Here is a 25,355-nt window from a genome sequence, read left to right as displayed (position 1 = left end):
CCTAAGCCCCTGCCAAGGGAGGAGAGGGACTGGGCAGCACCCACAGACCTGGCCTTTATTCTACTCACGCTGGGGCTTCTGAGGACGGAAGCAACACCCTGCACCTCAGCCCAACTCTTGAGGAAGTCAGAGAAGTCCCTGCCCAGGGCTGAGCATGTCCAAGGGGACAATTTCTCAGCCCGAATCTCATGCTCACAATGTCCTACCCCCTCCTCCTGATGGCTGCTAATCCCTTGTGGGCTCTACAAGGCAGGTTCTGGGGTGTAATAGATTGAGGAAGGAGTCTAGAAGGGGGTGGGTAGGGTTCCTTAGCAGGCCAGCCTGGAAGTAGAAGCTGCCTGTTCTTTTGGGTGTCCTGGGACAGCTGTGTCTGCATGTGGGGACCATGGGGACTGTGTGAGCAAGCTGTGACGATGTGATGTGTGATAATGCTAGGAAGCTGAGAAGAGTTGGGGGTGACAGATAGTTGACCAAATCCCTCATATCTACACTCCTGCCCCCATTAAAGAGCTGGAAAAACTGAGGCCAGAGACAAAGGCTTTTCCCTCCCTCACCTGGGGGCTCCGTCCTCACTTGGACTGGAGCTCTTTCTGCTGCCTGAGCCTTCCCTGGCTCTCATCTCTGGCTGCTTTTCACTATGGTCATTTCTCATCTCTGCCTTTCTCAGTCCCCATGGGGTAGCCCCAATCCCTTTCTGTGAAGGCCTTTACAGCCTCCAGAATCACTCTGAACACAGTGGGTACCTGGGCATGGTTGTCAGACTCACCTGGCTCCCTGCTGTTAGCTCACTCAGCCTGTGCCCCTGTGCACATCTGCTGGTCGTGGAGAGAAGGAAATGTTCACCGAACCAAAGAGAATAGAGGAAAGGGGTGTCTGGGGATGCAGGCCTTGCAGGTTGGACCTTATGAGGAAGCTGGAGGTGCTATATCTCTAGGCACTGAGTGAAGGGACCACAGGATAGGCAGGGGAGCTGGGGCACCGGCCAGAGGAGCTGCTGAGGAGGAGGCTGGCTGGGGCTCTCTGAGCTGACTTCTTTGGTTCCAGGTGCCTGGTGCCTGGGAATTTCAGGATGATGTGGGCTTTGGAGATGGAGGATCCTGGATGGGATCAGAAGGGAGGCTGGAGCCCTCAGAGTAGTCCGTGAAGGGGCAAAGGGGAAGCCCATCTACAATGTCCTGCTGTGTGTTTGCTCTGTGCAAGATTTCTCATCCATATTGCTTTGCCTGATACTCATAAATGAGCTGAGATGTAGGGATCACTCACTCGTTAATTCAATGGAGAAATGTTTCTGGAGATACTATTACTTGTCAAGCACTGTTCTGGGTATCAAGTATTGAACAAAACAGATATGCTTATATTTTAAAGATGAAGAAACTCTAAGTCAGAGAGGTTAGGCAACCAATTCAAAGTTGCAGAGCTGGCAAGGGCAGAGCCAGGATTCAGAGCCACGGTCTGGGCCCAAGTTCTTTCCATTTCTCCATACTGGTAGGAAGCACGGAGTAGAAGGCAGTGCAGTGAGGAGGAGAGAGCCTCAAACTGTCTTGCTGTGTGAGTGAAGACAGGTCACTTCCCCTCCCCTCCCAACTTTGAGGGACTTGACCAAGCCATCTGGAATTGCTCCTGGGAGGCAACAACAGAAATCAACATTTTAAATGGGGACAGCTACCAATTTTTGAGCAATTTCTATGCATCAGGTCCTGCAAACTTCATGGGAGTCCCTGAAGGTTCTTGAGCAGGAGAGGCACAGCTGAGCATCCCTGAACACAGCTTGCCCGGGGTCCCTTCCAGTGCCCCAGGACCTCTGGTCCTCAGAGGAAGCAGTTGAGGCTTTGGACAAACAGAAGTGACAGGCAGGGACACGGGGACATACGGTTTATAAATAAAGGGATTGGGTGGGGCCAGGCTGGTTGCGTTGGGGAGAGTGAGGACCACACTGCAGAAAGAAGCCAAGAGAAGGCGTCAGAGGACAGCCAGACCCTCCTTCACTCACTGCCCCTCCCAACCCAGGGTAGGCAGCACTGGTCCAGCCCTCAGGTCCTTGAAGTGGGGACCAGGGAGGCTTCCTCCACTAATCTTCTCGGCTCAGTGCATCAACCTTGACTGCACCAGTTGCCCTGCTTGCAAATGAAAGCTGGGTGCCCAGAGAAGATGAGTGTGGGCTGTTGGGTAGGCAGAGAGGAGGTGGGAGGGGAGGTGGAAAGGTGGGGAGGGAGGGAAGGATTTTACCAGGGGAAGGGAAGAACAGGTGGGGACATCGATATCTCACGTGGAACATATCTCTCCCTGTACATTTTAACTTTTAAAAGTTACATTAAAAATAACATACTTATAAATAATATATTGTAGCTTGGTAGAGGGGCTGGTGGGCACTTTTCCTTGGTGATGATGTCCCAGAGCTCTAGGGACGCTGCTCCCAGCACCTTTGTTGTTGTTGAATCACTAAGTTGTGTCTTTTGCAACCCCGTGGACTGTAGCCCACCAGGCTCCCTTGTCCATGGGATGGATTTCCCAGGCAAGAGTACTAAAGTGGGTTGCTATTCCCTTCTCCAGGGTATCTTCCTGATCCAGCACCTTTAGTTAGAGTGTAATAGCTTCTTCAACACCAAAATAAGCATCTGAAATGTTGAGTCAGAATCTTGCCGTGAATGACAGCATGCAACTTGGGCCACAGACAGCTCCTGGGGCTGGGAACCCGTAGACCTGGATCCCAGCCCCGACTCAGAGAACACTTTCCCAGGTGACCTCGGGCACCTCGATTTCTCCTTCTGCAAAATAGGGATAATTATCCACACTGGGCAAGTGCCAGGGACGGTTGGGTCTGTACCTCCCACACATAGTGCCTCTCGTCAGGCCTGGCTGGAGAAAGCCTGCTCTGGGAGGAGGGCAAAGTCTGCGGGAAGTTTAAAGTTTATCAAGAAATGAGTTATCCATGGACAAATCAAAGCGCTTTCTTCAGTTAGAGGAAAACAAAGTGTCACATTGTCTTCACGCTGCCTGGCTGAAGGCCATGTGCCTCCCCCACCCCTGCCCATCCACACCTTGTCCCACCCTGCCCCACTCCCATTTAGCAGGTGCTCCTGCAGGGCCATAATTTCTGCTCAGGGAAAAAATCACTTTGGGACTCTGAGATGGACCTGAAAACCTGAGGAGAGAAATGGATTTGCTTTCAGAGCCCAGAGGCTCTAAACATCCTCGGCCCTGGTCCTCCTCCTGATCCTGACCCTGGTTGGAGACTGAGCCCTGACCCAGCCCGAGACTGAGCCCTAACCTTGACCCCAGTCTGAGCTCAGAACCTGATCCAACTCTGACCCCAAAGAGATCACAGACTGAACTATGACTCCAGACAGACTGAGCCCTGACCCCAGCTTCAGGCAAAGCTGGGTCATAGGCACATGTGAGAGTGGTCATGGCTTCAGGCAGCCGGAGCTCTTGAGCCTCAGCTAAGTGATTCCCTCTCAGATGGCCAAGGATGGGGCTTCTGTCCGTAGGGATCCACTCTGAGGCCCCAGGACTCCAGCTCCTGTGCTAGCCTGTTCCTGCCCTGCCTTGAAGAAAGGACAGAGTCATGGAACAGGGAGAGGGGCTAAAACTCAGCCAGGGACAGGGCTCGCTTCAGCCTTGCTCTGGCCAAGTACCCTCTGTCTGCAGTCCACTCCAGCAAGGGAGGTCAGGGCCAAATATCCAGAAAGAGCTGCCCCCTGAGGCCTGTCCATCAGCTATAAGACCCCAGCTCCATTTATGGACATGCCTGGAGCCATTCGGAGGCAGGGGCTGCTTTCTAGCCTGGCCCCTCCCACTGACATCAGGAAAAGGCAGCAGTTTCTCAGCATCACCACCAGGGGGCACCAGACACAGGTTGGACTGAAAAGCCTCTGTGGCCAAGTGCCTTGGGGCTTTAGCTGTGGGTTGGAGGGGTTCTCAGGGAGAAACCTGATAGTCCATTTAAAGAATCCCACCTGCTTGTAGCGAGGACAGACTCTACCCTGACACCTACAATACCCGCTGGTGACAAGGAAAAACTAAACACTAGCTACTGTGATCTTAATTTTAATTTTACAAGTAGTGCTCAAATACATTTTCTTAAACATTGAAGTACTGGAGTCAACGCAACTATTCCATTCCCTACATTCTATACCTTGCCCATTTCCTTTTTCTCCAATTTTACAATTTTGATGTGGGAGCTTCCAGACATTAAAAAATGTGTACGTATATGTATATCTATATATGCTTATGTGCTTAGTCGCTCAGTCGTGTCTGACTCTTTGAGACCCCGCAGATTGTAGCCTGCCAGGCTCCTCTGTCCATGGGGATTCTCCAGGCAAGAATACTGGAGTGGGTTGGCATGGCCTCCTCCAGGGGATCTTCCTAACCCAGAGATGGGACCCAGGTCTCCCACATTGCAGGAGAATTCTTTACTGTCTGAGCCATCAGGGAAGCCCAAAAGGGAATTCCCCTAACATGATGAAGGCCATATATGAAACCCACAGTGAATATCATACTCAATAATGAAAGACTGAAAGTTTTTCCTTAAGGTGAGGAACAAGACAGGATGTCTACTTTTGTCACTTCTAGTCAGTGTGTACTAGAAGTTCTAGCCAGAATAATTAGGTCAGAAAGAAATAAAGGGCACCTAAATTGGAAAGGTAAAATAAAATTACCTCTGTTCACAGATGACACAAATAGGTGCCCTTTATTTCTTTTTCTGGCCTAATTATTCTGGCTAGAACTTCTAGTATTATACATCTACTTCTGCTTTATTGACTATACCAAAGCCTTTGACTGTAAGGATCAGAATAAACTGTGGAAAATTCTTACAGAGATGGGAATACCAGACCACCTTATCTGCCTCCTGAGAAATCTGTATGCAGGTGAAGAAGCAACAGTTAGAACCAGACATGGGACAACAGACTGGTTCCAAATTGGGAAAGGAGTACGTCAAGGTTGTATATTGTCACCCTGCTTATTTAACTAATATGCAGAGTACATCATGAGAAATGCTGGGCTGGATGAAGCACAAGCTAAAATCATGATTGCCAGGAGAAATATCAATAGTCTAATATATGCAGATGACACCACCCTTATGGTAGAAAGGGAAGAGGAGCTAAAGAGCCTCTTGATGAAAGTGAAAGAAGAGAGTGAAAAAGCTGGCTTAAAGTTCAACATTCAAAAAACTAAGATCATGGCATCTGGTTCCATCACTTCATGGCAAATAGATGTGGAAACAATGGAAACAGTGACTTTATTTTCTTGGGCTCCAAAATCACTGCAGATGATGACTACAGCCATGAAATTAAAAGATGCTTGCTCCTTGAAAGAAAAGCTATGACAAACCTAGACAGAATATTAAAATGCAGAGACATTACTTTGTCAACAAAGGTCTGTCTAGTCAAAGCTGTGGTTTTTCCAGTAGCCATATATGGATGTGAGTGTTGGACCACTGGTGCTTTTGAACTGTGGTGTTGGAGAAGACTCTTGAGAGTCTTGGGCTCTCCTTGGGCTGCAAGGAGATCCGACCAATCACTCCTAAAGGAAACCAGTCCTGAATAGTCATTGGAAGAACTGATGCTGAAGCTGAAGCTCCAATACTTTGGCCACCTGATGCAGAGTCGACTCATTAGAAAAGACCCTGATTCTGGGAAAGATTGAAGGCAGGAGGAGATGGGGATGACAGAGGATGAGATGGTTGGATGGTATTACCGACTCGATGGACATGAGTTTGAGCAAGCTCCAGGAGTTGGTGATGGACAGGGAAGCCTGGCACGCTTCAGTCCATAAGGTCCGAAGAGTCGGACATGACTGAGCAACTGAGCAGAGATCACTTTCTGTTACTCTGCCTTATAGGGAAGCAGAAGTTCCTCAAGTATGTATTTTTGAAATCTTTCCCTGTTGATAAGAAGAGAATTAGTTTACCCTTTCAATGCTTTATACTAGTCTGTTGTGTGAGTATATCACATTTTATTTAGCTATTTCATTATCATTGGACTTTTGTGTTGTTTTCTGGGTTTTACTGCATATTACAAATAATACTGGACTTCCTTGGTAGCTCAGTGGTAAATAATCTGCCTGGTTTATAGGGTATGTTCACTCATAGATATAAAAGATCATATCATATTGTCTTTTCAGAGTACATGTACCAGTGGTCACTCTCATCTGTACAATATAGAAGTACCACTTCCCCACATAATTCTAAACATCATATTATCAGACATAAAATTTTAAGCAATGTGATAAGTAAAAAAGAGTAACTCATTATTATTTTAATCTTCATCAACATTAGTGATGTTGAGCATTTCTTCATCTGTTCATTGCTCCCATTTTACTTATTTTCTGAATTGCTGTTTATATCCTTTGCTCACTTTTCTATTGGGTCATTTCCCTCTTATTATTAATTTTTAGGCATTTTAAAATAAGTTTTGATACTGTATCTTTATCATTGTTGGTCACAAATATTTCTGTCAGTCTGTAGTTTGCTTGTAGATTTATTTATGGGGTTCTTTCTTGAACATTTATATTTATTAATGCCAATTGTGCTCAAACTTACTACTCTTTTCTTTATGATTTCTTTTTATGTAAAAAAGTTTCCCTTCTTCTGAGGTTGTGAAAACAAATTTGCATTTTTGGAAAAAATTCTTACTGCTTTATAGTTGAGACTTTAACCCTTCTGGAATTTATATTTTGTAAATGTAAGCTAAAGAGCTAGTCTCATATTTTCCATCCAAAGAATTGATTATTGTAACTTTCTTTGATGAGAGTCCAGCCTGGTAACATGTTCTCTGTGAGTTAGGCTCTGTATGAGGTTCTCTATAGGCCTTTCCTTTTCTGCTTATCCCAGAAACCCTACGAGGAAGGTATCATGCCCATTTTTCAATGAAAAACTGAGGTTCAGAAAGGTTAAATAACTTGCCCAAGGTCACACGCGCTGTGTGTGTGAGAGAGACCTGTTTAACTCTGCCATTGAATTCCAAGTAATGGAGTCAAACTTTGAACCCTGAGCAGATACAGAAATAGTTGGAGATGGAAGTTCAATGACCCTGGCCCATTCAGAAGGGACAGTGGACCTGGGGGAAGCTTGAGGAACACAGACAATTAAATCAGGGTCTCCCACCCTTAATTCTATTGACCTTTGGAGTGGATAATTCTTTAGGTGGTTGTAGGGGGCCATCCTGTGCATGGTAGGATTTTAACAGCACCCAGTTTTCATGGTTTTTATCCCTTACATAATATTAGTACCTTGCCACATCTCCTCCCCACCCCTAACTGCTGGCTGTGACACTGGAAACTGTCTCTAGGCACTGACAAATAGACAATAATAAGTAGTAGCATTAATATCAATTATTAACCCTCAGTAGCACCAATTGATATTAATTATCAACAGTGACCGATTGCAGATTTTTTCCTTGGACTATTGCCTCTCTGTAGCTAGGGGACAGAGGTTCTGGTTTTCCTTTCAAGCTACACCTGCTCAGTGCTCTGTCTCTGGCAAACTGCATCCTTACTCAGCCTGTCAACAGAGGGGCTCTGCTTCTCTCTGCAAATGTGCAAGCTTGGTGTGATTGAGCCGTGCCCCAGGTCACGGCCAAGCACATGCAGACGCTTGTACCAGGGCAGGAGTGTCCGGGGCTGGGGGCGCTTCGTGCTTTCCTTTCAAAATATTTTTCTTTGTTGATGAGGAACGCAAATGGAAAAACACAGCCCTGCTGATGTAAAATGATTCCTCAGTCCAGATGTGGCAGGGCCGAGGAGCTCCATCATTCATGATTCGCGTCAGGCTGTAAACATGTGTCACAGAGTCCCGCCTGACAAGCTCTGGGATTGCAGACCTGCACACGGATGAGGGGGCCTGCCGGTACTGGCACCATCAGGACCCTTGAAGATCTAACGCGATTTCCAGTCGCCCCAGTGCTGCGCAGGGTCCAGGGCAATTTAGAACACGGTTTCTAGCCTGACCAACTGAGATCCCTCATTTTAAAGTCTGAAAATATAACAAAAATGACCTGGTAATGAATATTCAAATTAATCTGAGCTGCTGTGTAGGTTCTCTTGTTTCTGCCCCTGATAACACTGGTTTTGCCCCACTCAGGATGGCTTAGCTACGTGAATCTTCTTGCACGCTTCCTGTTTTTCCCTGTTGCCATATGGACTTCTGAAGAGACTTTGACAAACCCCCACGTAAAGTCCAGAGCCTGGATACCTTCAGACTTCACCTTTCCATCCAGACTGATATCCTTGCTGGAAACAGAAACAAGGTTTTGCTGAAACTATTATCTTCACGACCAGCCTATGGGGGTGCATGGGGACTTCGTGATTGTGCTTCCTTTTCTAAGTTTATTCCTATTTTCCAGACTCTCCTGACACCCTACCCACTTCTGCTGGGTCCCCCAGGCTCTGAACCCAACCTTCAGCCCTGTGGATGAGGCTGAGATCACAACCAAACTGGGCTCCCTGAGTGTGGACTCAGGCCTTCTGCTTTGCTGAGTCTCCTTCATTTGGGGGGAATTTTCCATGGCGGGGCCTCAGAGGGCTGGGCTCAGAGAAGAAAATTATAAAGAATATTGACCTGCTGGGGCAAGAGGTGTCCTGTGGCTGCCATTTGTCTGTGACCTTGGTAATGTTAGGACAGACATGGGCAGACTTACAGACAAAGTCAACCCCTTCCTGCCGGGAATGCAGAGTTCCATCCCAAGGCTGCGGTGGAGTTGGGCACGGTGTTCTATAATCTTGGTGAATATTCAGTGGCTTCTGTCCCCTTCACTGGCTCCTGTCTATGCAAACAGCCAATTGGGAAGGAGAAACAGAGGGTGTGCTGGCAGCGGTGACAACAGGGGACAGTGGAAGGAAAGCAGGGTCCCCGAGGCTGACCCAGGGAGCCGTCGCCGAGCTCCCACCATGGACAGCAGGGTGTGGGTTGCCTGCGTCCTCTGCTTGCTGGTTCCCTTGCCGATCGTGAGTAGCCAGCTCAGACCCTCCTGCCCCTCCCACTGAGCTTGAGATCTGGGAGCCACTGGGCCATACTGGGGTCCACTGGGGTCCACTACCCTTCCCCAGCGCAGGAGTCTCTCTACTAAGCAGTCTGGTGGCCTGGCTTGGAGAACTCCTGACACCTGCAGTCCCCACCTCTCCTCCCCCTCCCTTCCCAGGCAGCCTGCTCACCCGTGGGGAGCTCTGACAGTAAAGCGTCCTTCCTGGAGTTGAACTGAGTTCACCTGCCCATTGCATCCCCCAGGGCCCGTCTGCACCCTCGGGGCCACAAGACTCTGTCCTAAAACAGTACCTCTGCCTCCCTTTCACACCCTGAATCTTCTCCACACCTCCTCCTCCGACAAGCTTGCAGAGCCCTCCCAGTCCTCACATCCCTGGAGCCCTTGATTGAGTTGCTTCCTTTGAAGAGGGTGTGGCCAGGGGTTGAGAGTGTCTCGGTAGTAAGTGAGAAGTTGCTCTCCTCTCCAGCATCTGGGAGCCTCTCCCTCACAGGCCACACCCTGGACTCTGAGCAGCTTTCCACAATCAGGTAGAGCCCCGAGGCCTAGAAGGCTGGGGAGCGGGCTGCCAGGAGGGGCCCTCTCTGAATGTATTGTGTGCTTTTCCGGAGTTAATGCAAGTAACAGTGACTTGGGGACCAGGATGGGAGACACAAGTCCTGGGTTGGAAGCTGTGGCTCCCAGGGTCTCCTGCGAGCCCGCGTGGACTGAGGTTGCCGTCTTTCTCCACTGGCTTGTGTGTGAGTGTCTGTGTGTGAGAGTGTGTGAGTGTGTGTGTGTTTGAGAGTGTGTGTGAGTGTGTGTGCATGTGTGTGAGTATGTGTGGTGGGGGCTGCACATGCTCTTGTGCACGGCCTTTGGGCTTGGATACCGGTGCTGTGAATTCCCCATGTGACCTAGGTAAGTCCCTTGCTGAGCCTCACTTGTCTCTTTTGTAAAAGAAGAAAATAACATCTGCCCCCCAGGGCTGTTGTGCCTGGAGAAGGACCTGACTTGTCAGAGGCCGGGCCTGCAGTGCATCATGGGTGGCTTCCCCTGCCCTCCCTGCACTGCACAGAGTGGGGCCTCCTCCCTCTCATCTGTGTGCACCCCACAGGAAATGATTATTCTAGAAGGGGGACTGTGATCCTGTGGGGGTCACTCGGCAGCTGGTGCCAAGTCAGGGTTAGCACTAAACCCCAGTCTCCTGGTGTGGCCTCTGTCCTGCACAGAGCCCAGGTCAGCTATAGCCATGGTCAGCCAGGCCAAGGTATGCAGGATGACAGTCTCCCCGGAGGAGGAGTGGGGTCCCGGACATGGGCCGGATGATCCCTGACCCCACAGTGAGTGCTGGATCCAAACGGAGCACTGGGGTAAGTCTTGGGAGGGCCCACCTCTTCCCACCCCCAGCAGTTTCCACCCATACACCTGGGTCACAAGTTGAGCTTCCCTGAATTTTTCTTCCCTTGGGAAGTGTGGTGGCTGTCTGTCTCCCCTTTTGGTGGGAGGCTTCCCACCAGCGGCCCTCATTCCTTTGGCCCCGGTGGTTCCACAGTCAGGCCCTGAGAAGGCGTCTCAGGAAGGGATGGGATTGTAGATGTGGAGGGGGAGGAGGGCAGATGGAGCCCATGGTCCCATATCAGGCCCCCCTCCTCCCCATCTACCCTCCTGAGGACAATCAGACTGCTGTTGTGGACATGTGGGGGAGTAAGACTGGGGTTCTCCTCTGAGGTGGCCCTAGGCTCACTGAGTCCTGGGAAGAAGCCAAGAGGTGCTCCCAGACTGGAGATCCAGAGCCCAGGCTGCAGGGAGAATCTGCATCATGAGATCCCAGGGCCCAGGCAGGAGGTGGCAGAGCTGAGCCCAAGCTGGCTTTGGGGGACTGGGGTTAGCTGGTCAGGACAGGGGTGTCCTCCCCTGCAGGGGCGGGTCTGATGGGAGTGACCCTCCTTACTGGTCAGGGTCTCCAGGTCCTCTCCTAGCCCACTGGATCCCTTCCATGTGGTCACCTACTGTCAACTGTCCCTATTCTAGTGTTTGAAGTCTCTGACCCAAGCCACTGTCTCACACCCACTATGCTTTTGCCGTGCCTGGGTTTCTGTCAAAGGACACTAGGAGTTAATTAACCTCCTGCTGACATGGACTCTGTGCCAGACATTGGGGGCTTGTGTGTGTGCATGTGGATGTGAGGATGGCCACGGGTAGGGCTCTCCCCTCACGCAGCTCAGGTACATCTGCCCACTCTCTTGTCTGGGCATGTTCTAAAAATAATGCTCCTTTCTCTTCAAATGTTCAGCTCAAATGCCAGCTCCTCAGTCCTTGTGAGAAGGGCCACCCTCCCGTAGTGACTACCCTGCCCCTGCTAAGTTTGTATTAGATGTATTAGTACCAGGTGTTAACTCCCTTCCTCACCACACTCTTCCCTGGGAAATCCTTGGGGACAGAAATCTACACTGACTGAATTTGATGTGCATGTTGGATTTGAGCGTGGGCTGTGGATCTATAGTCACAGTGTAGGGAGCGTGTCTTGTAAAGCTGAGTTCCTTCACATGTGTCTGTTTGGGACTGTGCCCTGTTGGATGGTCAGTTTTTCTCCAGTCTGGGGAAGTGGGAGGGAGAGGTGTTAAGAATTCCTGCCTTTGACTCCAGCTCCCTGGAGAACTTGTTAAAATGTGAAGTCCTAGATCCAGCCATAGATCTCTGCGTATTCTTGGCTCCATTGCAGTTGATCTCTGGCTGAGTTAGAGACACGCTTTCAGAAATATTGCTAGAGGATTTCCAGAAAAGCAGCTTGTTTCCTAGCTTCCAGAGATCATTCCCTGTGAATGATCCACAGATCATTTCCCAGGATACCAGGCTCTGGGAAATTCCTAAAACCTAATTCTTCCTGATTGTTGGACTACATGTCAAGGCAGTTATCCCTCCATCTATCGTCCATTACCCATCCATCTCTATGTGCATCCCCTTATCCATCCCCCTGTCCACCATGCCTCCATGCATCCAGTCATCCATCTATCTATGTGTGCTAAGTTGCTTCAGTCAGACTCTTTGCAACCCCATGGGCTGTAGCCCACCAGGCTCCTCTGTCCATGGGATTCTCTGGGTAAGGGTGTCAAAGTGGATTGCCATGCCCTCCTCCAAGAGATCTTCCTGATCCAGGGATCGAACCCATACCTCTAACAACTGCTGCATTGGCAGGTGGGTTCTTTATCACTAGTGCCACCTGAGAAGTCCATCTATCTATATTTTGTATGTATATTCACTCATTCTACCAGCCAGCCACACAGTTACCCATTCATTTATTCATCCATGAAGACATATTCATTTGTTCCTTCACCTCATTCACTGGGAAAAAAAAAAGCCACTACATGGCTGCATTGTTGAGGTGACCATCCCCATGTCATCTTCTGAAGACTTTTATTTAATGTGTCTCAGAACTGACTTCCATGAGTTGAAAAGGGGAAACCTTTGTCCAAATCTCCATCTATTCTCCCTCCCTGCCTCCCTGCTTGCCTGCCTTTCATCCAAATAGCCATTAAGTTTCTTTGATCAGCCTGGTCCCTGTACCTAACTAACAGCCCAGCCATGGAAACGATCAGGCTTTACCTCTATCCTCAGGTCGTTTGACCAGCAAACCTAGACGAAGCACACACGTGGCTTGGCTCACGTCATTAATCCTCTCCTGCACAGGTCCTGGGCCACGTGCCTCCAGAATGTGACGTCATCACTCAGCTGAGAGAGGATGAGCAAGCATGTCTACAAGCTGCCGAAGGGATGCCCAACTCCACCTTGGGTACGGGGCTGGGGAGGGAGGAGGTGGCTCGTCGTGGGTTTCTCCATCTCCTCCAGCCGCACCGCTCAGGATGGTGGACAAGCCTGTCCCCTGGGCTGAATCTCTCCTGCTCCCACCTCGCTGTCCAGGCTGCCCCAGAATCTGGGATGGGCTGCTCTGCTGGCCGACGGCGGGCTCCGGCGAGTGGGTGAGCCTCCCCTGCCCAGCTTTCTTCTCTCACTTCAGCTCGGAGCCAGGTGAGGGGTGCTGGCTGTGGAGATGGGGGGAGGAGCAGAGGTGAGGTGGTTTCCTCAGGCGGTGGCCGAATGTGGTGGCCACATCCTGGCTCTGGAGTCAGGCAGACCTGGATGGAGCGCCGCCTTATCCCTTCCTGTCTTTCGCTGTGAACTTGGATGAGTCAGTTACCATCCCCGCCCCCCCCCCCCAACCTTCAGCTTCCTGACCTCCTGCGACCTGGGGATAACAAGAGGGCTAGCTGCACAGAGGGTGCGGTTAGGCTCGGGATTGCTGCACTTGGGGTCAGGCACGGAGTACTTGTTCTCTGGGTGTGAGTAGGAGGTGTGAGCAGGAGGTGTGAGCAGGAGGCCTGGCCATGGGGGTGGAGAGGCAGAATCAATCTCCCTGTAAAGCGTTACCAGTTGCTTAGTGGGGGAGAGCAAAAGGGCAGCCGTGCTCTGCCTCACCTCCCTGGCCTGGGTGTCTGGGGTGGACGGCCCCTCCGGTGGCAGAGAGGGCCTCCTTTCCTTAGGATGCTGGGGATCCAGTTCGCTACTCTGCCCCAAGGAAACCATTCTCTCAATTAACAGAAGGTGAGTCTGAGGCCAGAAAGGAAGGTCCCAGAAGGTGTCCCAAGCAGGCAGGACACCAGGCCTCTGGAGAACAGGCTCCCCTCTCTCTGCTGCAGAGATGGGCTGTCTGTGCAGACCCGACCAAGGTCACTTCCAGATCTCCCACCTTCCTGGGGAGGGGGGGAGTCGTCCTGACCACCTCTCTGCTTCCCCGGCTCCGCTTGCCTTCTAGGGGCGGTGAAGAGGGACTGCACCGTTGTAGGCTGGTCGGAGCCCTTCCCGCCTTATCCCGAGGCCTGCCCTGTGCCCCTGGAGCTGCTGACTGAGGAGGTGAGAGGCTCGTCACAGATGTTTGTGTGGCCGGTAGACTGCACAATGGAAGGGGCTGCCACTTCCATTGAAGTTGGCGGGTCGGAATATGAATGACAGCACACTTCTGGAGGATGGCTGGAAGAGAGGGTGTGAGAATTACAAGAGAGCAAGTGCGAACTTGCTCCAGAGTGACAGGTGGGTTAGGAGGAGGAGGGAGGCAGAAGGCAGGGTGGGCAATGTTACCTGGCCAGCGTCTCCTTGACACCCTCTCTGTGCCCAGGCTCCAGAACCAGCTGAGTGGTTCTGGGCAAGGACCGCTGCAAAAGCTCCCTGCCCTCTCTGGTCCTCAGTCTGTGGAGTGGTGTGCATGGCTGTGGGAGAGCGAGGGAAACCCAATGATGGAAGTGACTCCTACCTACCCCAGCAGCACACTCCATGCTTCCAAACTGAGCAGTGCTTTGGCAAGTTGCTTCCATTCCTATAACCCCATGGCTCTCTCCCTCCAGCCCTGAAGGCAGAGCATGAGTCTGACATTCTTTCAGATAAAAAGACTGAGTCAGGGCGGGGCAGTCAGGGGTGATAGCCTGCATCCCTCAGGGGAGCTGGGTCCCTGATCGATCCCCTCCCCACAAGGCTACACCTTCTGTCTCCATCTCCGGTGTCCAGGCTGAGTTGATTGATTCACATACTTGGTTGTGGAAAGAGCTTAGCCTTGAAGCTGTCCCTGCTGTCCCCTTTATTTGAGGATGTCGTGTTCCCAAGATGATGAGCAAGCTGGATGTCAATAAACAAGCCCGATTTACTCCTGAGCTTTCACACTCCCCAGGGACGCGCAGTTTCTGTGGCAGCTTCTTTCCCCCATCTCTAGCAGCAGCTAGAGTTAAGCACCTTGATCCTCATCCCCTCTCCCCCACCCCTGCTTCCCTTCCTGCTCCTGTTCCCTCACTAGCCTACAGGCTGTAAACAAACTCCAAAGGGAAAACTCCAAAGAGAGCTTGCTGTGGTCCCCACAGACACCCCTGCCCCCACACCGACAGTTTGGGGGAAGAACTGAAAGCGTCACCTGCTTGATGATAAAGCCTCCCTTTCCTCAGAGGCCCCGCTGCTGAGATTCCCTCTGTCTCCACCCTCCCCAGAAGTCCTACTTCTCCGTGGTGAGGATCGTCTACACCATGGGCCACAGCATCTCGGCCGCGGCCCTCCTGGTGGCCATCATCATCCTGGTTGCTTTCAGGTTTGCCATCCTCATTCCCTGCTCCAGAACCTTCCCTGCCTCCCCGTCATCCGCAGCACCAAACCTGATCCTCCACCTGGATATTGAAGACATTCCCAGGGCTGCACTGTGGCCATTTCTAACTTCTCCTTTCGCTTTCCCCGTGAGTGGACCCATCCCTTTACACCCTAGGGTTGCTCCCACCTCTACGTCTTTGCTCTGGGGAACTTATTCAGTTTCCTTTGAATGCCTGCCTCCTTTTCCCCTCAAACCTGTTAATATTCAAAGCTCAGTTCTCATATGCCTTAAAGAATCCTCTTTGTCTCTTCTGAGAAACTGTGAAGCCCTTCTTGACTATTTCAAGCCTTTAATTTTTGCCCTTCTAAAACCCTCTCCAGCCTGGCCTGAGCTGTTGTCTCCTGGGAATGAGCCTCGTCTCTCTGATTATCTGGGGGTGGGGGATCCCCTGTCATTTCTGCCTCTGTCCTCCACATAATGAGCTCCCTGAAGGCAGGGAACTGCTATTTTCTGTCCCTTCACCTGCACCAAGCCTGGCTGTCCTACAAGGTTAAAGCTGAAGCCTCACATTCAATGGATCCAATCTGATAATAGCCAATCCAAGCCCATGTGATTCACCTCCCTCCTTGCTCAGCCTCCCCAAGCCTGCTCTCCCTCCTTGCCTTCTGTTTTCCTCACCCCTCCCACTCCCTCCAGGAGGCTCCACTGCCCCAGGAACTACATCCACACCCAGCTGTTCATCACCTTTATCCTCAAGGCGGGAGCTGTGTTCCTGAAGGACGCCACCCTCTTTCACCACGAGAACACGGACCACTGCAGCTTCTCCACTGTAACAGTCATGGGTGGGGGTGCTGGTGCGGGTGAGGAGGTTAGATTAGAGATGTCAGCCTGTCCAGTCCTGCGGGCTGACCCTGGGGCTCTGGCTTTGCCAAGGACAGAGTGGGAAAGTAGCCCTCCCCCTACCCGCCTCTCCTTGTGGTCAAGTCCTAAATCCTCCTGTGCCCAGCCCCATGGTTCCCTTACTCCTCTCTCTGCTCCATATTCTGTATTCTCGCTTCATTCCCCATCCCATAGCCCAACCCGTGCTTTCCTTCTCATACTTCCTCTTGGCTCTGTCTGTGCTGGGTGTGGGTGTATCAGGGGCTGGACAAAGTCAGGCCCCTTCTTCAAGAAGCACCCAGGATGCCTAAGGGGATAGATTGTACCAGATTACAGGACCACCAGGTAGAGGGAGCTGAAAGCTGGGAAAGAACAGGAGAGGGCTTCAGGGAGGAGGTGGCTTTGGAGCTCTGGGGAGGGGGGAACGGGGAGCAATGATAGGGAGGGAGGGGGGAGGACCAGGGTGAAGCAGCTTTCACAGACAGGAGAAGCTGGGGCTGTTCCAAGAAACAGGGAAGTCATCATGGGGGTGGGGAGGTGGACAAATGAGAGGAGACCAAAAATAAAAGAAGTTGTGTTGAGGGCAGCTCTAGGTATTCTGACACTGTACCAGAAATGAATAGATACATGAATGAACAAACCAACAGACGACCTTCATTCCTTAACGTAAGAGACAACAATAGTATATATACTTAGTGTTTAGGTACCAGGCATTATGCTAAATGCTTTATATGTATTGTCTCATTTTCTTTCCAATGTATATTTTCATTTTAGTTCCATTTGTAGATGAGGGATAATTGGGAGGCCACCCAGCTGCTGAGTGGTGGGAATGGGGCCAAGTGTTCTGCCACCCAACAGATGAGCCGAGTCACTCAGTGAATGAATGAATGCGAGGGTGCGTGTGTGTGTCTTTGCAGGATGGAGCACTGAAAGAGTAAATGGTGTTCCATAGCCTCAGCTGTAGGGATAGACTTGAGCTCAGGAGGGATGGTGAGATAGTATCAGTAAAAATAGTAGCAATTTGTACACAGGGTTTCCATTTAATCCTTATGATGAGACCATGAGTTAGGGGCTGGAAGTTTTTCATTTTATACCTGAAAAGTTAAGGTGTGGGTGGGTTACCCAGATGATAAACTTGAAGCTAGGATCTCTGGATCCCAAACCTGTGTTCTTCACCACCACATTATACTACCACATCCCCTCGGTGGTAGCCCAAAGTGGAAGAGACCTGGAGGCTGGGGGAGACTTGGTGGGGCTCCAGTGGGTGTCCTGGCTCTGAGGTACCCAGGCCCCTGGCCCACAGGTTCTGTGCAAGCTTTCTGTGGCCACCTCCCATTTCGCTACCATGACCAACTTCAGCTGGCTGCTGGCAGAAGCTGTGTACCTGACCTGCCTCTTAGCCTCCACATTGCCCAGCACGAGGAGGGTCTTCTGGTGGCTGGTTCTCGCTGCCTGGGGTGAGCACGGAGGGCTGGTGGGCACCATGGTGGGGGGATGGAGGGGGTGGAGGATTGGGGATGGCCAGGGAGCTCACACAAAGGTCCTTTCAGCTCACTCATGATGACCCCAAGGCCAGAAAGGGGGAGGACGGCTGTAGTCATCCAGCGAGTGTTGAGATCAGGACCAGGTCCCCTGCCCCGGGCTTCACATGGTCCTGCCGTCACAGTGCCCTGTGTGACTGGTGGTGGTGGTGGGAGGTGGGCACAGGATGCAGACCCTTGCTCATGTCCTTTCTGTACCCCCACAGGGCTTCCTCTGCTCTTCACCGGCACGTGGGTGGGTTGCAAGTTGGCCTTTGAAGATGTTGCGTGAGTTTGGGCTATTCCTTGATCACACCTGTACCGGGTCCTGATGGGATGTGGATTGGATGCTCAGGTGATGAGGCTGTCCTCCAAGCTGGGATGAGAAGGAGGGGGTCCCTGGTCCTGACTTCAGGAACTCCCAGGGCTGGGTGGGCAATGGGTGGGGGGTGGGAGACACAGTCCATGGATAACACAGAAGAGGCTTGAGCCTGGGCAGGAAGGGAGCACTGGGTCTCAGGTTTCGGGATCTCAGGGGATAGGGGCTGTAAGTAGGGCCTTCCAGAATAGGGGAAGTGTTGGGGCCACAAGAAAGCAGCAAACACAACTGATTTTTGAGAAACTCATCCACCTTGGTGAAGGGAAAGGGTGAGCCCCTCTTGAATTAGGGTGTCCCTTTGGAAAGGGCCTAAATGTCTCGAGGAGATGAGGCTGGTTGGGAGTAAGGTGAGGCTATAAGGATCGAATTCTAGAGGGAGAAGCCTAGAGCTGTAGGTAGAGGGAAGAGAGGAAAGAGGGGCAGGGGTACCTCAGAAAAGGGCTTCCCAGCAACTGCGCTCTGTCCCCCACCACCCCGCCATCAGTCCAGGCCTGCCCTCTCTTCAGGTGCTGGGACCTGGACGACAGCTCCCCCTACTGGTGGATCATCAAAGGACCCATCGTCCTCTCTGTTGGGGTCAGTGTCTGAGGCCGGTGTCCTCTGCATTATTCAGCCAGTCTCCCTGGGCCCACCGAGCAGCCATACACAGTAGGAAACACGACTCCAGGCTGGGAGCCAGGACACCCTGGGTTCGAGCCTGGCTCCACCCACAGGTGCTCTCTGAGGCCCTCTCTGGACCTCAACAGGGAAATTCGCTCAGTCGTGTCCGACCCTTTGTGACCCCATTGACTATACAGTCCATTGAATTCTCCAGGCCAGAATACTGGAGTAGGTAGCCTTTCCCTTCTCCAGGGGATCTTCCCAACCCAGGGATCGAATCCAGGTCTCCCACATTGCAGGCGGATTCTTTACCAGCTGAGCCATAAGGGAAGCCCATGGATAGCCCATTGGAAAAACCAGAGCTCAGGCTTCTTCTAACTCAGAATTTTGAAGAGTCTGGTAGCCTGGTTGCAGATCACCTACCATTGCAGTGAGGCCTGGCTGGGGGCGTAGAAGGAGCAGCAGCTGAAACCCCTACCTTGCCCACGCTCAAGGCAAGGCAGCCAGGACTGGTTTGTGTGGCCTGGGTGAATGCACACATCTTTGTCGATTTTGTAATTGTGCAAAGTGAAGGCTACATGCTTTTTAGACCAACCTGAGAGGTGCTGGAAGCAGGATGAAAGGTATGGCCTCCTACTTTGGCCTGGGACTGGAGGAGGGGGACCCTGAGCCCAGGATCCCCTGAGCACCATGTTGGACCTCCCAGTCTCCAGGTGACAAGGTCTCAAGCAATGACCTGCACATCCTGGCCCTCAAAGACCTGAGGTTTCTTGTCCCCAAAGAGGTCCTACCTCGAGCCATTTGGGTCACTCCTGCCACTTGCCTTCCATCTTCCTGCACCTCCATTTCCAGGTGAACTTTGGGCTTTTTCTCAATATTATCCGTATCCTGCTGAGGAAACTGGAGCCAACTCAGGGCAGCCTCCACACCCAGCCTCAGTACTGGTAACGTGTGTGTGTGTGTGTGTGTGTGAGTGTTCATGTGTGTGTGTGTGTGTGTGAGTGTGCATGTGGGTGTGTGTGTATGTGTTTCAGGAAATTCTGGGGACATAACTGGTGCAGGAATCAGATGGTTCTTTTTTATTCGCGATTAGGCATCCATCATCTTGGTCCCGTGCTTCTCCCCAGGTTCCCAGAGAGAGAATAGATCCGGTCCCTGTTCTCCAGTGAAACAATATAGGAAGGATGGGGGTCCCGAACAGTCAGTTAGCAACCCACATTGTGGGTAATGAATGTGGAGATCAATTTCTATGGGAGCCTGCGGAAGGAGATCCTTTCTAAATGGATCGTGGGGTTGGAGTACAATCTGGGAGGACTTTCTGGAAGAGGTGTCTTTGAATTAGACTTTGAAAGATACATAGACTTGACTGGGATAAATTGAGACCAGAGCATTTGAGAAATAGAACAGCAGAATCCAGGCCTTGTTTTCTTCTGCAGGCGTCTCTCTAAGTCAACGCTTCTCCTCATTCCACTGTTTGGAATTCACTATGTCATTTTCAACTTCCTGCCTGACAGTGCTGGCCTGGACATCCGCCTCCCCCTAGAACTGGGACTGGGCTCTTTCCAGGTGAGGGTCCCCACGGCACTCTCTCCTTCCCTCTGAGTCTTTGGGTAGGAGGCGGGTGCTGCTGTCCACAGGGTTGGTTGATTTCATGGCAGGTGAGGGTGACTAGACCAGTTATTCTTCCTTCCAGATACTCATTCATCTATTCAACTGCCCATCTGTTTGTTATTTTATATCCATCTATCTCTTTATTCATTCAATTATCCCTGTATCTATCTACCCATCCACCCATATATCCATCCATCCAATCTATTCAATATTTTGTTGTTGTTTAGTTGCTCAGTCACGTCCGACTCTGCGACCCCATGGACTGCAGCACACCAGGCCTCCCTGTCCATCACCAACTCCCGGAGCTTGCTCAAACTCATGACAATTAAGTTGGTGATGCCATCTAACCATCTCACAAATTAATAATTTACTGAGCACCTATTATGTGCCAGGCCCTGTGCTCAATACTGGGGGATGCAGAAATAAATAAAATCAGAGAAATGGGCCAACAGGCCAATGACAAAGCTTTTGTATGCTTGCTACAGCAATTGCATATGACAATATGCCTAGCACATAGTAATGTGATGAATATGTCTACTTTGCATTTTTCCAAAGACCTGACCCAAGTCACAGCCTGTTGAGGGTGGGGGAAAATGTAGTAGGAAGACTACAGACACCTGAGGCCAGGCCAAGGTGATGGAGTCCTTTCTCTTTGACCCCACAGGGCTTCATTGTTGCTATCCTGTACTGCTTCCTCAACCAAGAGGTATGTGACTCAGACTATCCTTATTCTCTAAGCCTTTCCTCCCACCACTCCTAAGGCTGCCTCTCTCCTGTCCAGCCCCTGTAAATCCCAACTCAGGCCATAACTTGAGTCCTGCAATCCTTTGTGGAAATCTGTCCTGAGTTTCTGGATCAAGCTTAACCTGAATGCTTCCTGTGAACATCTTTTATCCATCCTTCCTCTGGTCTTGGCCAAGCTTACTATCCATTCATCATGAGGTAGAAAAGGCCTCTCAGGGATTAGAAGAGGGACGTAGGGGCTGGGGGGCTAAAAGGGTCCCTCAATTCTGTATTTCTGAAATTGAACATTAGAGAGAGTTGGGGGAAGGAATAAGTCAGATCTGAGAGAGGTAGAGAGAAGACACAGAGGAAACAATGAAGTCTAAGGTAGACATACAAAGCCCAGGAAAATAGATTCAGGTGAAAGACAGGGAAGATGATGGAGAGTAGGGGCAGGGGTCCTGAGAGAGGGCACCTGGAAGAGAGATATGCAAGAAGAACAGACCAAACAGAGGTGAACAAACACATGAATAGACAGAGTGTCCTTGTCCTTGCGTCAGTTGCTCAGTCATGACTGACTCTTTCCCTTGAGGCTCCTCTGTCCATGGGATTTTCTAGGCAAGAATACTGGAATGTGTTGCCATTCCCTTCTCCAGGGGATCTTCCCAATACAGGGATCAAACCCAAGTCTCCTGAATTGCAGGCAGATTCATTTTTTGGGGGGGGGGGGCACTTTATTATTATTACTTTTTTTAATTTAAGGATAATTGCTTTACAGAATTTTGTTTTTTTTCTGCCAGACATCAGCAAGAATCAGCCATAGGTACACCCATCAGGCCACCCTCCTGAACTTCCCTCCCGTCTCCCTCCCCATCCCACCCTTCTAGATTGTCACAGAGCCCCTGTTTGAGTTCCCTGAGTCCTATAGCAAATTCCCCTTGGCTGCCTATTTTACATACGGTATTGAAAGTTTCCATGTTACTCTCTCCAGGCAGGCAGATTCTTTACTGCCTGAGCCAGCAGCAACGTCCCTATAGACAGAACAGATGGTGCCAGTGCACTGTAGAATTATGGAGAGATGGCAGAGAAGAGTAAATTATAACATCCAACCCAGAAGACACTTCGTGTTTTTCCCTTCGGACAGACTTGCTATGCGGGCAGTAGTGAGAGAATTGAACTCTGTCCCAGACTACCAGCTCCTTCGGCGGAGCGCACAGGCAGACTCACGCGCTCCCTCTAGTGGCCATGGATTTATGGTGGGCTCGGCCAGGACTGAGCGACTGAACTGACCGAACTGAACGGTTCTGCTGGAAACCTGGGTACACAGACCTGTCTGCCAGCTGTGGAGCGTTGCTACCCCTTACCTGACACTTCTGTTGCTTATCGGCTCCCCCTCCTCTGACATTCTTTGTTCCCACTAGCCTCTCTGAGTCTCCTGCAGACTTATCTGGGATCTGGGAGCAAACACAGGTCTTCCGAACCTGCCTGTAATGGCTCATGGGCCCTGGGCTATTTGGAGAGGACAGAATTCTTATTTTTTTTGGCCAGAAACTCAAGAAAACACCCATAATTGTCTTTAAGTGGGCCAAGACAAAAGCAGTACTAGAAGACACAGGTCTTCTGTCTCTGTCTCTGACCAAAGGGAATGGTCAGAAATAGCTGCAGGAAGGAGGAAGCAGTGTCCTCTAGAGGTAGTACTTAGCTGTGGCTGTGGCCAACCATAACTTCTCCTGCTGCAGGAAACCCCTGTGTCAGTTTCTCCTGCATGGCCTCCCCGGGCACCCTCAACCCCTCTGGGGCTGAATAAAGAAGTGGCAGTGGGACCTTCCTAACATCCTCCCTCTTGTTCTCGGAGGTGAGGACTGAGATCTCACGGAGATGGCACGGCCACGATCCTGAACTTCTGCCAGCCCGGAGGACTCATATCAAGGGGACGACGCCTCCACACTCGAGGGTGAAGGTGCTGACATCTGTGTGTCGCTGGTCACAGCGTGTGACTGGAGCCCACACCTGAACTTGGGCAGCTACCTGGGTCTACCACCCTCCACAGTGTCTCATGGGAACCCTCATGCTTCCACCCAGCGCTCCTTCTCTGTCTTGTTCCTGACTCTTTTTCCCAGGACCTTGTGTGTCCGTTGCTGTTCTTCTCATGTCCCTGCTCCTAGAATCTGGGCCATAGCCCAAGGCCAGAGGAGCCAGTAAACTTGTAAATGAATAGATACACATTAGAGTGAACCCATATACCTCTGCGGGGGAGGGATCTGTAAGCTTTGTTTGGACCGTGGTGCTCGTGTGCATTTATCACGTCTCAGTTCTTGTCATATCACCATCACGTGTCTGTGCAGGGATCCTCTTGTTTAATTCATTAAAAAAACATATATTCTCTTTTGTCTCCACTTCCATTCCCCTCTTCTGCAGGCAAACATTCCAATGTGTTAAATGCGAATGCTTGTTTCTCTGTTCTTGCAAAACACGTAGCGTTGTGTGTCTGTACTTTTAATTTACATAAATGCTGTCGGTTATATGCCTCATCCTGCTTCTAATGCTTTTCCTCTCAGCACAGTACTTTTAAGAGAGCCACCCGTCTTGCCATGTGCCCATCTGGTGGCTTGTTCTGACTGCCTTATGGTGCCACATGGTGTCACCAGCCATGTGCGACCATCCATCTTCCCCTGCCTCTAGGTGACTGTTCACGTGCCCTCACATCCCCGGGCCAGGGAGCCTTTCACCGGGACACACTCCGGGGAGTGAAAGCTGTGCCAGGCCGGCCGATGTGCCTTTTCTTAACGTGACAGAGTGGTTCCAGATTGCGCTCCAGAACTGCCAGCGAGATCTCCACTCCCACCAGCAGCTCCACCAACACTTGGCATTACCCAGCTTTTCAATGTTTGCAAGTCAAATGGGTGTACGGTGACATCTCCTTGTTTAAATTTACATTCCTCTGATAACTAATGAGCGAGCATCTCTTCTCTTCTCATGCCTGTTAGCCTTTTAGGTTTGTCCTTCTGGAAAATGCTCAGATCTCTCTCTTTACTTTTCTCCAGGGTGGAGGTTCCTCAAGTCTAGGTTTTTCTCTTATGTCTTCTCTGTTGCCTGCCCTCCTGTGTCCCCAGCCTGCTTCTTCCTCCCAAGTCCTCTGCCCAAGTGCTGCCCCCGAAGTAATGCAGCATGCTTTTCTTCCTTTAGTCTCAAATCATGAAAGTAGTTCATCCTATTTGCAGGGCATTTGGGAGATATACAAGGGATTTTAAAAGAAAATAAAAATCAGCCACTGGGCACTTCCCTGGCGGTCCAGTGGTTAACACTTTGCCTTCCAATGCAGGGGTACATTCGATTCTTGGTTGGGGAGCTAAGATCCCACATGCCTCACAGCCAAAAACCAAAACATGAAACAGAAGCAGTATTATAACAAATTCTGTAAAGACCTTAAAAAATGGTCCATATAAAAAAAAGTCATTAAATTAAAAAATCAGTCATAATCTCATTACCCAAAGACAATCACCACTGATATTTTTGTATGTTTCCTAAAAGATTTTTCTCCTCTGCTTCTTGAAACATCTCAAAGTCATGATATGTTCATAAATTTGTGTCATTTCTTATATTTAAAATGAACATAAATGATATATAAAAATGGACAACAAGCATATGAAAAGATGCTCAATGTCATCAGTCATTGGGAAGATGCAAATCAAAACCATGATGAGATAGCATTTTACACCCAGTAGAGTGGCTAAAATAAAAAAAAAAAGACAGTAACAAGTATTCACAAGGATGTGAAGAAATTGGAACTCTCATGCTTTGCTGGTGGAAATGTAAAGTGGTACAATTGCTTTGGCAAAAAGTCTGGCTGTTCCTGGAAAAGTCCAACATTTATTTACTTTGCATATAGGCAAAAGAATGAAAAACTCATGACTGTACTAAGCTTATGCATGAATATTCATAGAAGCCCAGTCATAGCTACCAAAAGATGGAAACCCAACTGTCCATCAGTTATTAAATGGATAAATAAAAGGTGATATATCCATACAATGAATAACAAAAAGGAATGAAATATGGACACATGATTCAACATGGATGACCCCTAAAAATATTGTGCTAAGTGAAATGACTTAGATATGAGAGATTATTTATTATATGGTTTCATTTATATGAAATACTCAGAATAGGCAAATCTATAGAGACAGAAAACAAATTAGAGGTTTTCAGGGTTGGGAGGATGGAAACTGATTACTAATGGGTACCAGGTTTCTTTTAGGGGGGATGAAATGTTCTAAAATTAGATAGTGGTAATGGTTGCACACTCTGTGAATATACTAGAGACCATTGAATTATATACCTTAAAAGGGTAAAATTTTTGACACGTGAGCTATATCTCAATAAAATTGTTATTCAAAAAGTAAACAAATATTTGCTGCAGAACACTTGCAGACCTATATTCTGCTCTATAGTTTGTAAAGCCTACCTAATAGTCTTTTTAAAGCTTCGATATTTCCAGTTTTATTTCATGAATCTAATGTTCTTTATTTAACCAATAATTATTTTACAAATATTCTATTGGTGAA

At 50.0% G+C, this 25,355-nt stretch overlaps 1 protein-coding gene across 1 annotated transcript; it reads left to right on the top strand.

Annotated features, from left to right (window-relative positions):
• The first annotated feature begins 8,886 nt into the window (after positions 1-8,886).
• Positions 8,887-23,724, top strand: GHRHR (growth hormone releasing hormone receptor). Its single transcript, XM_061166358.1, has 14 exons — positions 8,887-8,943; positions 12,648-12,750; positions 12,879-12,986; positions 13,771-13,868; positions 14,987-15,084; positions 15,778-15,910; positions 17,264-17,417; positions 17,708-17,768; positions 18,366-18,435; positions 19,312-19,403; positions 19,896-20,025; positions 20,735-20,776; positions 22,649-22,753; positions 23,476-23,724. The coding sequence occupies exons 1-14, from the start codon at positions 8,887-8,889 to the stop codon at positions 23,542-23,544; spliced, it is 1,320 nt and encodes a 439-aa protein (XP_061022341.1). The 3' UTR covers positions 23,545-23,724.
• The last annotated feature ends 1,631 nt before the right edge of the window (positions 23,725-25,355 follow it).

The sequence above is a fragment of the Dama dama genome, chromosome 18, assembly GCF_033118175.1.
Source record: "Dama dama isolate Ldn47 chromosome 18, ASM3311817v1, whole genome shotgun sequence".
NCBI lineage: Eukaryota > Metazoa > Chordata > Mammalia > Artiodactyla > Cervidae > Dama > Dama dama.
This window is presented reverse-complemented; position numbering and strand designations above follow the sequence as displayed.

Excerpts from the sequence above, each read along its gene's own strand:
- GHRHR (XM_061166358.1), top strand. The coding sequence starts at position 8,887 with ATGGACAGCAGGGTGTGGGTTGCCTGCGTCCTCTGCTTGCTGGTTCCC. Across the intron at positions 12,751-12,878 it reads GATGCCCAACTCCACCTTGG|GCTGCCCCAGAATCTGGGAT; the intron begins GTACGGGGCTGG and ends CTCGCTGTCCAG. Across the intron at positions 13,869-14,986 it reads TGGAGCTGCTGACTGAGGAG|AAGTCCTACTTCTCCGTGGT; the intron begins GTGAGAGGCTCG and ends CACCCTCCCCAG.